At 41.0% G+C, this 14,387-nt stretch overlaps 1 protein-coding gene across 1 annotated transcript; it reads right to left on the reverse strand.

Moving 5' to 3' along the window:
* Positions 1–1,304: 1,304 nt before the first annotated feature.
* LOC111949643 (porphobilinogen deaminase) lies at positions 1,305–13,428 on the reverse strand. The gene is made up of 14 exons (XM_023966982.3): positions 13,301–13,428; positions 13,049–13,102; positions 12,500–12,572; positions 11,503–11,552; positions 11,244–11,299; positions 8,791–8,868; positions 8,340–8,417; positions 8,159–8,234; positions 7,904–8,017; positions 6,122–6,160; positions 4,058–4,177; positions 2,406–2,459; positions 2,212–2,298; positions 1,305–2,076 (listed from the first exon to the last, which is right to left on the reverse strand). The coding sequence occupies exons 1-14, from the start codon at positions 13,325–13,327 to the stop codon at positions 1,903–1,905; spliced, it is 1,080 nt and encodes a 359-aa protein (XP_023822750.1). The 5' UTR covers positions 13,328–13,428; the 3' UTR covers positions 1,305–1,902.
* Positions 13,429–14,387: the final 959 nt, after the last annotated feature.

Below are 14,387 nucleotides of genomic sequence, written 5' to 3' on the forward strand. Positions count from 1 at the left end.
ATTAATGAAGGTGACAAAGCAAAGCATCAAGCTTTCAGATTGCAATACATTTCCACATTCTGTCATATCATGATGAATGCTGCGATATTGAACGAATAGATGGTATGGCAAGTATCATTTGACCAGCATCTTCTTAAAACGTCTGAGCACTACAGCGGAAAGCAGAAAGCTGCAAAACAGAAATATGGCACAACCACCCTCTCTATGCCTTTCAAGTATCGATAGTCAGACAACATAACACCACTTAATATAACATGATGCAACATAATGAATTCTGCAAAAATATAAGTTAGAGGGGTCACAATGAGGAAAACCTGTGCAGGCTCAAGGGGTACGAGGAAAAGGCATATTTGTAGATCAAGGTAATTAGGTTGTAAGCAAAGCTGTACACACAGCAGCCATATAGACAGAAACTAAAGTAAGGCACAAAACTATGCTATCTGACTGCATAAGGTTTGTTAACAAATGACACAACATATCTAAAAGGTAGCCTACAACTAAATTCAATTAATTTCTCTATTTTCTTCATAACACACACACACATAGTTACCATATGAGCAATATCTAGTGGGATGGTTATGGAATACTTGTTCAATTCTGAAGTCGTGGACTAGTAGGCTGGATCAAGTACACACAGTGAACATACCAAACCTGTGCGCGTATTCATAAAGTGTCTCAGCATAGGGGTGCTGATCTAGGATCAGATTTGCCATAATGAATAAGATTACATGGCCAGGGAGTACCTGATCAGCTCTCCTACTCTGGGACGCTTTATGAACACAGGGCCTGTTTTTAAGTACGCAGATGACGTTTGTTGGGTGTTATTGTACACTGCTTTATATTCTTAAAATTGGTATAGCAAAACAAGTAAGCAATAAAAATCCTCCCAGGATCCAAAACACATTAAACTTATGTGAACACATTGAAAGGAAAATGTCACAGGTATCCAACATTTAATTTTTGTACGGTAACCAGTGTTTATCGCTTGTTTATAGTATTCCATCGATCAAGGGAAAAAAATATATATACACGTAATAATAACAATAGTCGCTCTGGTGTTGTAGACAGGTGGGCTTGGTCTGACAGTACTCATAAGCTAGAGTTTGTCACTGTAGCTTGCATGTTCTGGGTCTGTTCAACAGACATCACTAATGTGTCACACACGTCATTCATCAAACCAGGTTATCAGAGCTCTGTTGATGAAAGAGGTAGCATGATCCCAACAACAGTTAGAAATGGAGTCCCTCAATGTGTGTACAGGTAACTGCCAAAATAAAGGAAACACCATATGTTTCGAGACGAGCCAGAACATCTTCAATGCACCTCTATTAGCAGGAGGCGACAACCTTCTTCCACGATAAATTCCATCATTTGGTGTTTTGTCGATGGTGGTGGGGAACACTCTCAGGCGCCGCTCCAGAATCTCCCATGTGTTCAATTGGGTTGAGATCTGGTGACTGAGATAACCATGGCATACGGCTTACATTGTTTTTCATGCTCATCAAACCATTCAGCGACCATTCGTGCCCTGTGGATGAGGGCATTGTGATCCTATGGCCTGCCCAGTATTTTTATACATGACCCTAAGCATGATGGGATCCTAATTGCTTAATTATCTCAGGAACCAAACATCTGTGGAAGCACCTGTTTTAATATACTTTGTATCCCTCATTTACTCAAGTGTTTCCATTATTTTGGCAGTTACCTGTACATTAATGTTCTGGCGCTGAAAGCAGGCTAAATCAAACTCTAAATGAAAACACATACTATTCGAACCCAGGTCTAGTGGTGCTATTCTATATCACGAGTCCTCAGTCAGCCACGTGTGAGCTTTAATATGAGTATGGACTACCGGTAAGTGCAGGTTACACCTCCAGACCCAGCGGGAGGCACAGAGTGTGTTTATCGCGCATCGTTGAGCTCCCTGGCCACGGTAAGGATCTCCTTCGCCCCTTTACTCAGCAGTAGATTGGCCAGGTCTAGACCTAGCTTCTCAGAAGCATCCTGGGCCGGGCCTGGCATGTTGTTCGCTGTGACGCCAACTCGCTGGACCCACTCATCCACTCGCTCTTCCACCTACCACAGAGGAAAAGACGGCTTAAATAAACCTAATAAATATGCCCTGAGAAGGGAGCCCTTTGGTGAGCTGATACGTTTAATGAGAAGAGGTTCATTTTGTGTTCTGACGGAGTGAGAAATCAGTAGTCGGACCTTATTGTCTGAAGCAATGCTGGTCTGCATGGTCTCCTTGAGACTGTCTGAACCATCCAGGCTGTACACTGCACCCGTCAGGTAGAGCTTTGGTAAATAGAACACAGCAGTTACAAACAGCATACACGCAAGAATGCAACCATGGATATGCAATGACGCACACGTACGCGTTAGCAAGTGTCATAAGCCCTTACCTGAGAGTCCTTGACTTCAGTGTGGACAGCAACTGGTACACTGCAACCCCCCTCCTACAACAAGCGAAAGTGATTACACTGGAGTGTAGACAGACAAGTATAATGGGACATACAAGAAAATATTGACATTTGGTTACAAGGGGGTAATCTGCAGTAGCTGCATACATTTTTAAAATGATAAATTAATGAAATAAAATTGTATTTGTAACATGCTTCGTAAACAATAGGTGTAGACTAACAGTGAAATGCTTGATTACGACCCCTTCCCAACAATGCAGAGAAAAATAAAATAGAGAAATAATAGAAAAGTAATAACACGTCATAATAAAAGTAATAATAAATACACAATGAGTAATGATAACTTTGCTATATACACCGGAGTACCAGTACCGAGTCGATGTGCAGGGGTATGAGGTAATTGAGGTAGATATGTACATACTGTATAACTAGGAAGAAAGTGATTAGTCAACAGGACAGATAATAAACAGTAGCATCGGTGTATGTGATGAGCCAAAAAATGGTCAGATAGTCCAGGTAGCTATTGGTTAACTATTTAACTAACTATACTGAACATAAATATAAACGTAACATGCAACAATTGCAAAGATTTTACAGAGTTACAGTTCATATAAGGAAATCAGCCAATTGAAATACATTCATTAGGCCCTAATGTGTGAATTTTACATGACTTGCAGGGCATAGGCCCACCCACTGGGGAGCCAGGCCCAGCCAATCAGAATGAGTTTTTCCCCACTAAAGGGCTTTAGTACAGACAGAAATACTCCTCAGTATTTTTGTTCAGTTTATTGGGGGTAGAAGCTGTTCAGGGTCCTGTTGGTTCCAGACTTGGTGCATCGGTACCATTTGCCGTGCGGTAGCAGAGAGAACAGTTTATGACTTGGGTGGCTGGATGCATGAAGTTTTAGGGCCTTCCTCTGACACCGTCTGAATGGCAGGGTGTTCGGCCCAGTGGTGTACTGATCAGTATACTGATGCACTGTAATGATTTATACCCATTTATTATTGAGGAATATAACTTAGAAATGTCTCATGAGCTTAGTTCAACTGTCGTACCCAATCAGAACACAAAACTTGTTCTACTCCAATGTTTGTAAACATTGTAAATATATATTTTTTAAAACACTGTATTGCCTCCGAACATGTTTAAAACTATCATTTTAAATCTTAGATGGTTAGTCATAGCTCTGTCTACGAATTTGTGAGTGGTTACATTTCTCCAGACCCCTCCATCAGCTTTTTACCAAAATAGAGGTGGGGTGTACGCGTTGTGATTATTTCAACTCCGGATTGCCCCTTTAAGTACTGTTTATGTGACATAATTATAAAGCTTACCATTACTTTATATTCTTTTTAATGTAAAGACTTCTACTTTCACTTGCAATTGTACCTCAAAGGCCGGTTTCCTAGGCAAAGATTAGGCCTCGTCCTAGACTAAAAAGCCCTTTCAGTGATGATTCTCCGTTGAGCATGCTTTTCAGTCCAGGATTAGACCCAGGCCAGTCTGAGTCTGGGAAACTGGTCCTATACGAGTATCTACATTAAGTAGCATCAACAATCCACTAGCAGCCAACAATTCACAGATACACTGGACACACTGTAATAAAATATCTAGGAGACAGAGTGAGACTTGCCAGTCGTCTGAGGAAGGCTCGCTCTGCTATACAGCGCAGGACCGTGTTGGGGTCGTGCAGAACAGACACCATCTCCAGGATGTCCTTGTCTTTGGCCCGCACCTCAATGGCAATAGCCCCCTGGAATACAGCCAAGCAATGGACCCTCAGTCAGTTAAGACCATTGTGAAAATTCTAATTCTCACATACAGTTGAAGTCGGAAGTTTACATACACTTTAGCCAAATACATTTAAACTCAGTTTTTCACAATTCCTGACATTTAATCCTCGTAAAAATTCCCTGTCTGAGGTCCGTTAGGATCACCACTTTATTTTTAGAATGTGAAATGTCAGTATATCAGTAGAGAGAATTATTTCTTTCAGCTTTTATTTCTTTCATCACATTCCCAGTGGGTCAGAAGTTTACATACATGTTTAACTTGGGTCAAACATTTCGGGTAGCCTTCCACAAGCTTCCCACAATAAGTTGGGTGAATTTTGGCCCATTCCTCCTGATAGAGCTGGTGTAACTGAGTCAGGTTTGTAGGCCTCCTTGCTCGCACACGCTTTTTTAGTTCTGCCCACAAATGTTCCATAGGATTGAGGTCAGGGCTTTGTGATGGCCACTCCAAAACCTTGACTTTGTTGTCCTTAAGCCATTTTGCCACAACTTTAGAAGTATGCTTGGGGTCATTGTCCATTTGGAAGACCCATTTGCGACCAAGCTTTAACTTCCTGACTGATTTCTTGAGATGTTGCTTCAATATCTACATAATTTTCTTTCCTCATGATGCCATCTATTTTGTGACATGCACCAGTCCCTCTTGAAGCAAAGTACCCCCACAACAATATGCTGCCACCCCCGTGCTTCACTTACTTACTTACTTTATTGTCCCCATGGGGAAATTTTGTTGTAGTGTCATGTACACATTTAAAGTGGCGTTAAATACAAAACAAGATTGACAATACAATACATCTCACGGTTGAGATGGTGTTCTTCAACTTGCAAGCCTCCCCCTTTTTCCTCCAAACATAACGATGGCCAAACAGTTCTATTTTTGTTTCATCAGACCAGAGAACATTTCTCCAAAAAGTACGATCTTTGCCCCCTTGTGCAGTTGCAAACCTTAGTCTGGCTTTTTTATGGCGGTTTTGGAGCAGTGGCTTCTTCCTTTCTGAGCGGGCTTTCAGGTTATGTCAATATAGGACTCGTTTTACTGTGGATACAGATACTTTTGTACCTGTTTCCTCCAGCATCTTCACAAGGTCCTTTGCTGTTGTTCTGGGATTGATTTGCACCAAAGTACGTTCATCTCTAGGAGACAGAACGCGTCTCTTTCCTGAGCGGTATGACGGCTGCGTGGTCCCATGGTGTTTATACTTGCGCACTATTGTTTGTACAGATGAACGTGGTACCTTCAGGCATTTGGAAATTGCTCCCAAGGATGTACCAGACTTGTGGAGGTCTCCAATTGTTTTTCTGAGGTCTTGGCTGATTTCTTTTGATTTTCCCATGATGTCAAGCAAAGAGGCACTGAGTTTGAAGGTAGGCCTTGAAATACATCCACAGGTACACCTCCAGTTGATTCAAATGATGTCAATTAGCCTATCAGAAGCTCCTAAAGCCATGACATCATTTTCAAGCTGTTTAAAGACACAGTCAACTTAGTGTATGTAAACTTCTGACCCACTGGAATTGTGATACAGTGAATTATAAGTGAAATAATCTGTTTGTAAACAATTGTTGGAAAAATTACTTGTGTCATGCACAAAGTAGATGTCCTAACCGACTTGCCAAAACTATAGTTAGTTAACAAGAAATGTGTGGAGTGGTTGAAAAAAGAGTTTTAATGACTCCAACCTAAGTGTATGTAAACTTCCGACTTCAACTGTATACAGTGCCAAAAAGGGGTCTCGGACGAAGGCCTGGTGATAATGGGTTAGCAACTGTGATATACCCTTTCAAGATAAAATGTTCAGTTTTAATAACAGTTCAGCGTTTTTTGTTATTACACAATGGAATAAGTACCACAGGTATAAGAGTTAAAGTTGTCAATTTCTCCTTCATAAAATAAATCTACCCACCTGTCCAACAGCGTACATACAGTCCTCAGGGCCCAGGATCTTCAAATGCAAAGACACAAATTAAAGATACAATGAATTCGTAAAGTTTTCAGACCCCTTGACTTTTTACACATTTTCTTACGTTACAGCCTTATTCTAAAATGGATTCAATCGTTTTTTACCCCTCATCAAATCTACACACAATACCCAAAAATGACGAAGCAAAAACGTATTTCTTTTTTTTCTGCAAATGTAATAAAACTAAAAAACTGAAATATCACATTTACATAAGTATTCAGACCCTTTACTAAGTACTTTGTATTCGCTGCCAAAGGTGCTTCAACAGTCTTGAGTCTTCTTGGGTATGACGCTACAAGCTTGGCACACCTATATTTGGGGAGTTTCTCCCATTCTTCTCTGCAGATCCTCTCAAGCTCTGTCAGGTTGGATGGGCAGCGTTGCTGCTCAGCTATTTTCAGGTCTCTCCAGACATGTTTGATCGGGTTCAAGTCCGGGCTCTGGCTGGGCCACTCAAGGACATTCAGAGACTTGCCCCGAAGCCACTCCTGCATTGTCTTGGCTGTGTGCTTAGGGTTGTTGTCCTGTTGGAAGGTGAACCTTTGCCCCAGTCTGAGGTCCTGAGCGCTCTGGGGCAGGTTTTCTTCAAGGATCTCACTGTACTTTGCTCCGTTCATCTTTTCCACGATCCTGACTAGCCTCCCAGTCGCTGCCGCTGAAAAACATCCCCACAGCATGATGCTGCCACCACCACCATGCTTCAACGTAGGGATGGTGCCATGTTTCTACCAAACATGACTCTTGTCATTCTGGCCAAAGAGATCAATATTGGTTTTATCAGACCAGAGAATCTTGTTTCTCATGGTCTGAGAGTCTTTAGGTGCCTTTTAGCAAACTCCAAGCAGGCTGTCCGGTGTCTTTTACTGAGGAGTGGCTTCCATCTGGCCACTCAACCATAAAGGCCTGATTGGTGGAGTGCTGCAGAGATAGGAGAACCTTCCAGATGGACAACCATCTCCACAGAGGAACTCTGGAGCTCTGTCAGAGTCACCATCGGGTTCTTGGTCACCTCCCTGACTAAGGCCCTTCTCCCCCGGTTGCTCAGTTTGGCTGGACGGCCAGCTCTAGGAAAAATGTTGGTTAATTACAAACTTCTTCCATTTAAGAATGATGGAGGCCACTGTGTTCTTGGGGACCTTCAATGCTGCAGAAATGTTTTGGTACCCTTCCCCAGATCTGTACCTCGACACAATCCTGTCTTGGAGCTCTACAGACAATTCCTTCAACCTCATGGCTTGGCTTTTGCTTTGACATGCACTGTATAGACATTATATAGACAGGTGTGTGCCTTTCCAAATCATGTCCAATCAATTGAATTTACCACAGGAGGACTCCAACCAAGTTGTAGAAACATCTCAATGATGATCAATGAAAACAGGATGCACCTGGCCTCCATTTCTAGTCTCATAGCAAAGGGTCTGAATACTTATGTAAATAAAGTATTTCTGTTTTTATTTTTAATACATTTGCAAACATTTCTAAAAACCTTTTTGCATTTTGTCATTATGGGGTAGTGTGTAGATTGCTGAGAAAAAAATATTTCATCAATAAGTCTGTAACATAACAAAATGTGGAAAAAGTCAAGGGGTCTGAATGCTTTCCGAAGGCACTGTATACAGTAGGCTTACATATTGTCTATAAACCACATACAATTGAATCTTTATGAATTAAGATTAATCTTGGTATGGACAAGGTGTTGTGAAGTGGAATGTTGGAAGAAGCTACCTGGCTGACTCGGCTCTCCCAGCCCATGCGACTCAGTCCAGCTGCAGCCAGAATAATGGCAGAGAAGTCGTCCTTTTCATCCAGCTTCTTCAACCTCGTGTTAAGGTTTCCTCGCTGGAAAAAAACCCACTAAGGAAACAAACTCACAACCCTCTATAGATGTAGTCATGACTGATATGATGTGCATCAGATTTGAAATGAAGATCCTGTTTTGATATTTCGCTATACTGTGAGTGGCGGTGAGTGAAAGGATACAATATCTTTAAACTCAAGGTGGGGGAATCTTTTCTTTAGCTGAGCAGCCCGTCGCAGCGAACTTGTGCCTATCACACTACGAAACAAACCCATCAAGATCAATGTCAAGCCACTCCTTTAAAACAGATAGGAAAAGAATCTTCAAACAATGTCATGAGTAAGATTCAACTGTGTTTCGTACCTCTTCTCGGGCAGGGTGTCGAGAGATTTGCCCATGTTTTTGGGATGCAAGACGACTGCATCATGGGGGTTCTCCCGCCTTAAAAGAACAGGAAGAAAAACAACTATTGACCATTACACAGTAGTGGTGAAGACAATCCTACTTCAATAGTAGATATTCAGAAAGTGACGAACTCTAGTGCGCTTGGAGTATTCAAAGTAAATGTCTACACACGCTAGCTAGATCATGATTTCAAATCTACATAGTCAATTAAATAATGATGAAACCTGTATAAACTTTGAAAGAAAGAACTTTCAATATATTACAATATGTGAGTAAAACTGATAGTGTTTCACACCGAATCAGTATGTTCAAAGGTCTAAAACACAAACAAAAGAGGCCCAGATGAATTAAGGAGAGTGTGTTTGATTTCTCTGTGGATCCTTACAGAGGCACTATGGTTTCGACTTACTTTAGCACTGCTCCTATGGTAAAGCCAGGAGGCAGAGTCGTGGGCAAGTCCTTCAAAGAGTGGACCACCAAGTCTACCCTATAGGAGACACAGCACAACAGAGTCATTTATTTTTGCAACACTTCAGAGCGAAGACTCTGGACATTAAACACCTGCACAAATCAAAGTCTTGAAGACATCAATGGTTTTGTCTGAAGTGTTGAAGCTACTCTAAATGTATGCCATTACGTTGTAATAAAGAAAGTACTTCAGCAGGTAGTAGCTTTCCAGATTCGGGCTAATAGTAATGTAGCCTACAGTTTGAATGTACAGTGCGTAGTGAACATCTACACACCCCTTGCACAGTCTCCACATTTTGCTGCCTTTAAATTACATATGAAAAATGTATGAATTTTTTTTTTTATCCAACTGATCCTACTGTACACAACCTACTCCACATTTCCAAAGTGAAAGAAAATTATAGAATATTTTCAAAATGTATGGGGGAAAAAAAAAACTAAGATGTTTTGATGGCGTATGTCTTTACACCCCAGAGTTAATACTTGGTGGAAGTACCTTTGGTAGTAATTACAGCTGTGAAACAATTTAAATCAGATTCTACAAACTTTGCACAACTCTTAGGGCAACATGTATCCATAGTTAAATTTGCTCAAGCTCAGTAAATTTGGTTGGGAGTCATTGATGGACAGTAATATTCCAACCGTGTCTCAGATTTTTAAGCAGATTTACGTCAGGACCATTCAGGAACACTCAACACCTATTGTAAAGCCATTTTGATGTGTCTTTGGCATTACAATTTATGTAATTGTCCTGCTGAAAAATAAATCTCTATTCCAGGTTTAGGTATTCAGAAGACTAAGGCAGGGTTTTGTGTAACTTTTTATCTGGGCTTTTCTCCTTTTATATTATATATATATATCTTTTTTTTTAACCCCCTTTTTCTCCCCAATTTCAATCTTGTCTCATTGTTTCAACTCCCCAATGGGCTCGGGAGGCGAAGGTTGAGTCATGCATCCTCCGAAACATGATCCACCAAACCGTGCTTCTTAATGCCCGCCCATTTAACCTGGAAGCCAGCCGCACCAATGTGTCGGAGAAAACACTATTCACCTGAAGACCGAGGTCAGCCTGTAGGCGCCCAGCCTGCCACAAGGAGTCACTAGAGCGCGATGAACCAAGTAAAGCCCCCCGACCAAACCCTCCCCTAACCCGGGCGACGCTGGGCCAATTGTGCACCGCCCGATCACGGCCGGTTGTGAAACAGCCCGGGTTTGAACCCAGATCTGTAGTGGCGCCTTAGACCACTGCGCCACTCGGGAGGCACCTTTCATATTTTTTTCTCCTGAAAAACTCCCCAGTCCCTGCCGGTGACAAGCATACCCATAACCTGATGCTGCCACCACAATACTCAAACGCATATGATCAACAATATTGTATTCACTCCACATTACTGACCTGTATGACAAAGTTTAAAAAATTAAGCCTTTTTTAGAAAAGCCACTTCAAATCATCCATTATGTTTGCAACAAGGCTGTGAAGTAATACCGCAAGACAACACTGCAAAGAAATTGACTTTTTGGCCTAAATTAAAAACTACAGGCTTAGGTCAAATCCAATACAAACACAACACAGAGTCAAGCATTGTGTTGGCAGCATCATGTTCTGGGTATGCTTCTCACTGGAAGGGACTGGGGAGTTTGTCAGGATAAAACAAAATATGAAAGGAGCAAAGGGTTAAACCTAACCCTAACCCAGGAAAAAATTTAGAGGAAAACCCACCTCAGTCTTCTAAAAAGCTAACCCTGGGATAGAGTTTATTTTTCAGCGGGACAATCACACAATTTTTGGTCAGACACACCAGAATGGCTTTTCAAAAGGTGTAAAGTGTTCATGAGTGGTCCAGCCTCAGCCCTGACTTGAATTTGCTTGAAAATCAGATTGGAATATTGCTCCATCAATGACTAGCACTCAAATTTACTGAGCTTGAGCCATTTTGACAAAAACAATGAATACATGTTGCCCTAAGAGTTGTGCAAAGTTGGTAGAATCTTATTCAGAATGATTCACCGCTGTAATGGCTGCCAAAGGTGCTTCCACCAAGTATTAACTCTGGGGTGTGAAGACATTCATTATCAAAACATCAACCTTTTTTTATTAATTTTGAATATTTTCTATCATTTTTCTTTAACTTTGAAAATGTGGAGTAGGTTGTGTAGATCGATAGGAAAGAAATCCAATATATTCCCATTTGAGATGACATTTTAAGGCAGCAAAATGTGTTGACTGTGCAAGGGGTGTGTAGACTCTCACTAGCGACTGTATATTACAAGGCTTATTCACACACAAGAGACCACTATTATCACCATTCTTGACAACATTTTTCTTGACAACACCCAAGCCTGACAAGTGGATCCAACTGACATGCCAGTTCCAGATGACAAAATTAGACTTACTCGTTCCTCTCCAGAGCAGTCTCCAGTTCCTTGGTGAAAAGGCTCTTCTCTCCGATCTGCATTTAGAAAGCAAATAGGTTACTAACTGTTAACCCCATAACATTTTCAGTTCAGACCATAAGTTTATATGTACACAATGGAGAAAACACTATATTCTAATGGCAGTGGTTTTTGCACACTACTGGAGTCAAGTAAAATGAACAATTTGGGCAACAATTTAGTTCTCATGAGGCACGCTTTAGTATAAAAATAGATTTACCTTTGATAACGCTGTGTCAAGAATTTTGTCCCCTGTTGTTGTCATGCCAACTGAAACAGAAAGACAATGACGTAATCAAAGTGATATAGTCATTTAATTACTGTGTTGTACATATCTTATTGGTGATGCATCTCTATAGTCAAATGAAGATTACTGCACTATAAGTAACACAACATACAGGTAACTGCAAAAATAAAGGAAACATCAACATAACGTGTTTTAATAGGGCGTTGGGCTAGAACAGCTTCAATGCACCTTGGCATATATTCTACAAATGTCTGGAACTCTATTGGAGGAATGGAACACCATTCTTCCACAAGAAATTCCATAATTTGGTGTTTTGTTGATGGTGGTAGAAAACGCTGTCTCAAGCGCCGCTCCAGAATCTCCCATAACCCTTAGATTGGGATGAGATCTGGTGACTGAGACGGCCATGGCATACGGCTTACATCGTTTTCATGCTCATCAAACCATTCAGTGACCGCTCATGCCCTGTGTATGGGGACATCCTATGGGGGCATAGCCATGGTAGCCCAAAAATTGCCTAAATAATGGCCTGCCTAGACTTTTTATACATGACCCTAAGCATGATGGGATGTTAATTGCTTATTAACTAACTCAGGAACCACATCTGTGTGGAAGCACCTGCTTTCAATGTACTTTGTGTCCTTCATTTACTCAAGTGTTTCTATTATTTTGCCAGTTACTTGTATATAATGTATAAAACCTTTTTTTCATACACTCTTAGAAAAAAGGGTTCCAAAAGGTTCTTCGGCTGTCCCCATGGGAGAACCCTTATTGGTTTCAGATAGAACCCTTTTGGGTACCAAGTAGAACTATTTTGGTTTCAAAGTAGAATCCTCTGTGGAAAGGCTTCTACATGGAACGCAAAAGGGTTCTACAAAGGGTTCTCCTATGAGAACAGCCGAAGAACCCTTTTAGGTTCTAGATAGCACCTTTTTTTTCTAAGAGTGTATTGCGGGACACCTGGACTCACCTATTTCTATGTGGACATCGGGGTACAGTCCCTTCAGCTTTTCTGCAACGCTGTCCGTCTGAATACGAGCCAGCTGAGGTCAACAAATGAACAGAAATCAATTAAATTTGGATTACATCATTTGTGTGTCTGCATTTTGGATGACTGGTTTCTAGCTAGTTCACTTCTTGGATAATATTGAATATCATAGGCTATTCAAGAAACGAATGTTCAGCCGTGAGTTACCAAATCAGTGGGACGTGAGCATAACAAGCTGTAGTAAAAGGCTAGACATTACTGGAGCAGTGAACAATCTATCTCTGATGCAGGAGGTGCAGACGTCCCTGACTGCTGTATCAGAGGGAACAGAGAGGGGAACCTTATCTGATAAGGAGTTGCCACGCTCTCTACCCCCCCATTCAAAAGCTGTTTCGCCATTCAAAAGTGTAACTCTACAGTAGTTTCACTGACACTGGAAAAATAGTTAAAGTGAGAAATGACATTACCTGAAATCAACAACAACAACAAAAAATGCAATTTGGTTCCACTCAACCACCAAAGGTATCATACCTGGCTCTTTCGGGTTCCAATTCGTATGACCCGGCTAACTTTCCCATTCCCATCCTGTTGGGAAAAAATGAAAGCAATACATTTACAACAGCCATTTTTCCAATAATGGAGTTTTTTAAACTTATACATGTAGTTGCAGTTCTTGGCAGTTATTCCCTTCGTATTGTGTCAACTCCTTTCACTATAAGCCACATATAACTGCTCCATACAATAATATTTATATAAACTCTGCATGAATTGCTTTCCTCTTACCCTGATGTACTTATAAGGTCCCTCCATAGTTCTCAGTAAACCTTAGCTTCTACACGCGGAGCAGCACGTTGTGTCGTCTGTAGAGCTGTGAAAGCCTGCTGTGTCTGTGGGGAGCAGTGGCGAGTCATATAGCCTAGCCCGAGAGATACTGAACAACTATGCATCTTTACTTCCTACACCCCCATTTCCCTGGTCCTAGCTGATAAGTCAAGAGTGCCGATTCATTGTGTCAGTTATTATGAGCAGGGAGGGGTAGTGATAGACTTTAGAAAGATAATTTGTTTTAGGCATTTTCCAAATGGTTATGAAATGTACATGTACTGTATGTATGTGGAAAGCAATAATATGAAAAGGATAAGAGTTTTCTGTTTAAATCTGATCCCGTTCAACGCTGGCAACCTTTAGGTTTTATAGGAGAAGACAGGAGTTGACACACTGGATGTTGCAGGCATATAATACAGCAGCTATAGAAACTCTGACAAGGCAGCAACATCATATTATGCTATTATTTAGAGTTAGTTTAATGAATGAACACACATAATTTTTACTGCAGGAACTGTCAATCTGCCATTTTAGAAAAAGACAGCTAAGATATAACATGACATTAGCTTCTAATCTACAGGTTCAATGGGTGTGGCTGCTGATGGTGAGGCAGATATTATTTGTAATGAAACCCTTTGATATATGAGATGTATTCTCCAATGGTAGAGCTCCCACGGTGCAGAAAGGCGCGTGAGTAAACCAATCGGAGCGTTTCTGGCTTGGCTGTAAAAACGACGCATGCCTCACTGCGCAGAATATTATCAGTGAGGTATGACTTATGCAGAGTGCTAGCTAACTAGCCGAGTCTCTCACCTGGGAATTCTTCTGTCTCGACATCTCAGTGTGGCAGTAACGATCCGCGAGTATTGTCTTTGTCAGTGACAATTGTTCGCGACATGCAATCCTTCAGAATATAGATAATTCCTTGTAAACAGGGATGAAAATTGCATTTGTAACTAGGGTAATTTATTTTTAAATGTTTGTATTATTCATAATACAAAAATCAATTTACATTGCTACATCAAACATGTCTAACAAAACAAAA

The sequence above is a fragment of the Salvelinus sp. IW2-2015 genome, linkage group LG22, assembly GCF_002910315.2.
Source record: "Salvelinus sp. IW2-2015 linkage group LG22, ASM291031v2, whole genome shotgun sequence".
NCBI classification, from domain to species: Eukaryota; Metazoa; Chordata; class Actinopteri; order Salmoniformes; family Salmonidae; genus Salvelinus; species Salvelinus sp. IW2-2015.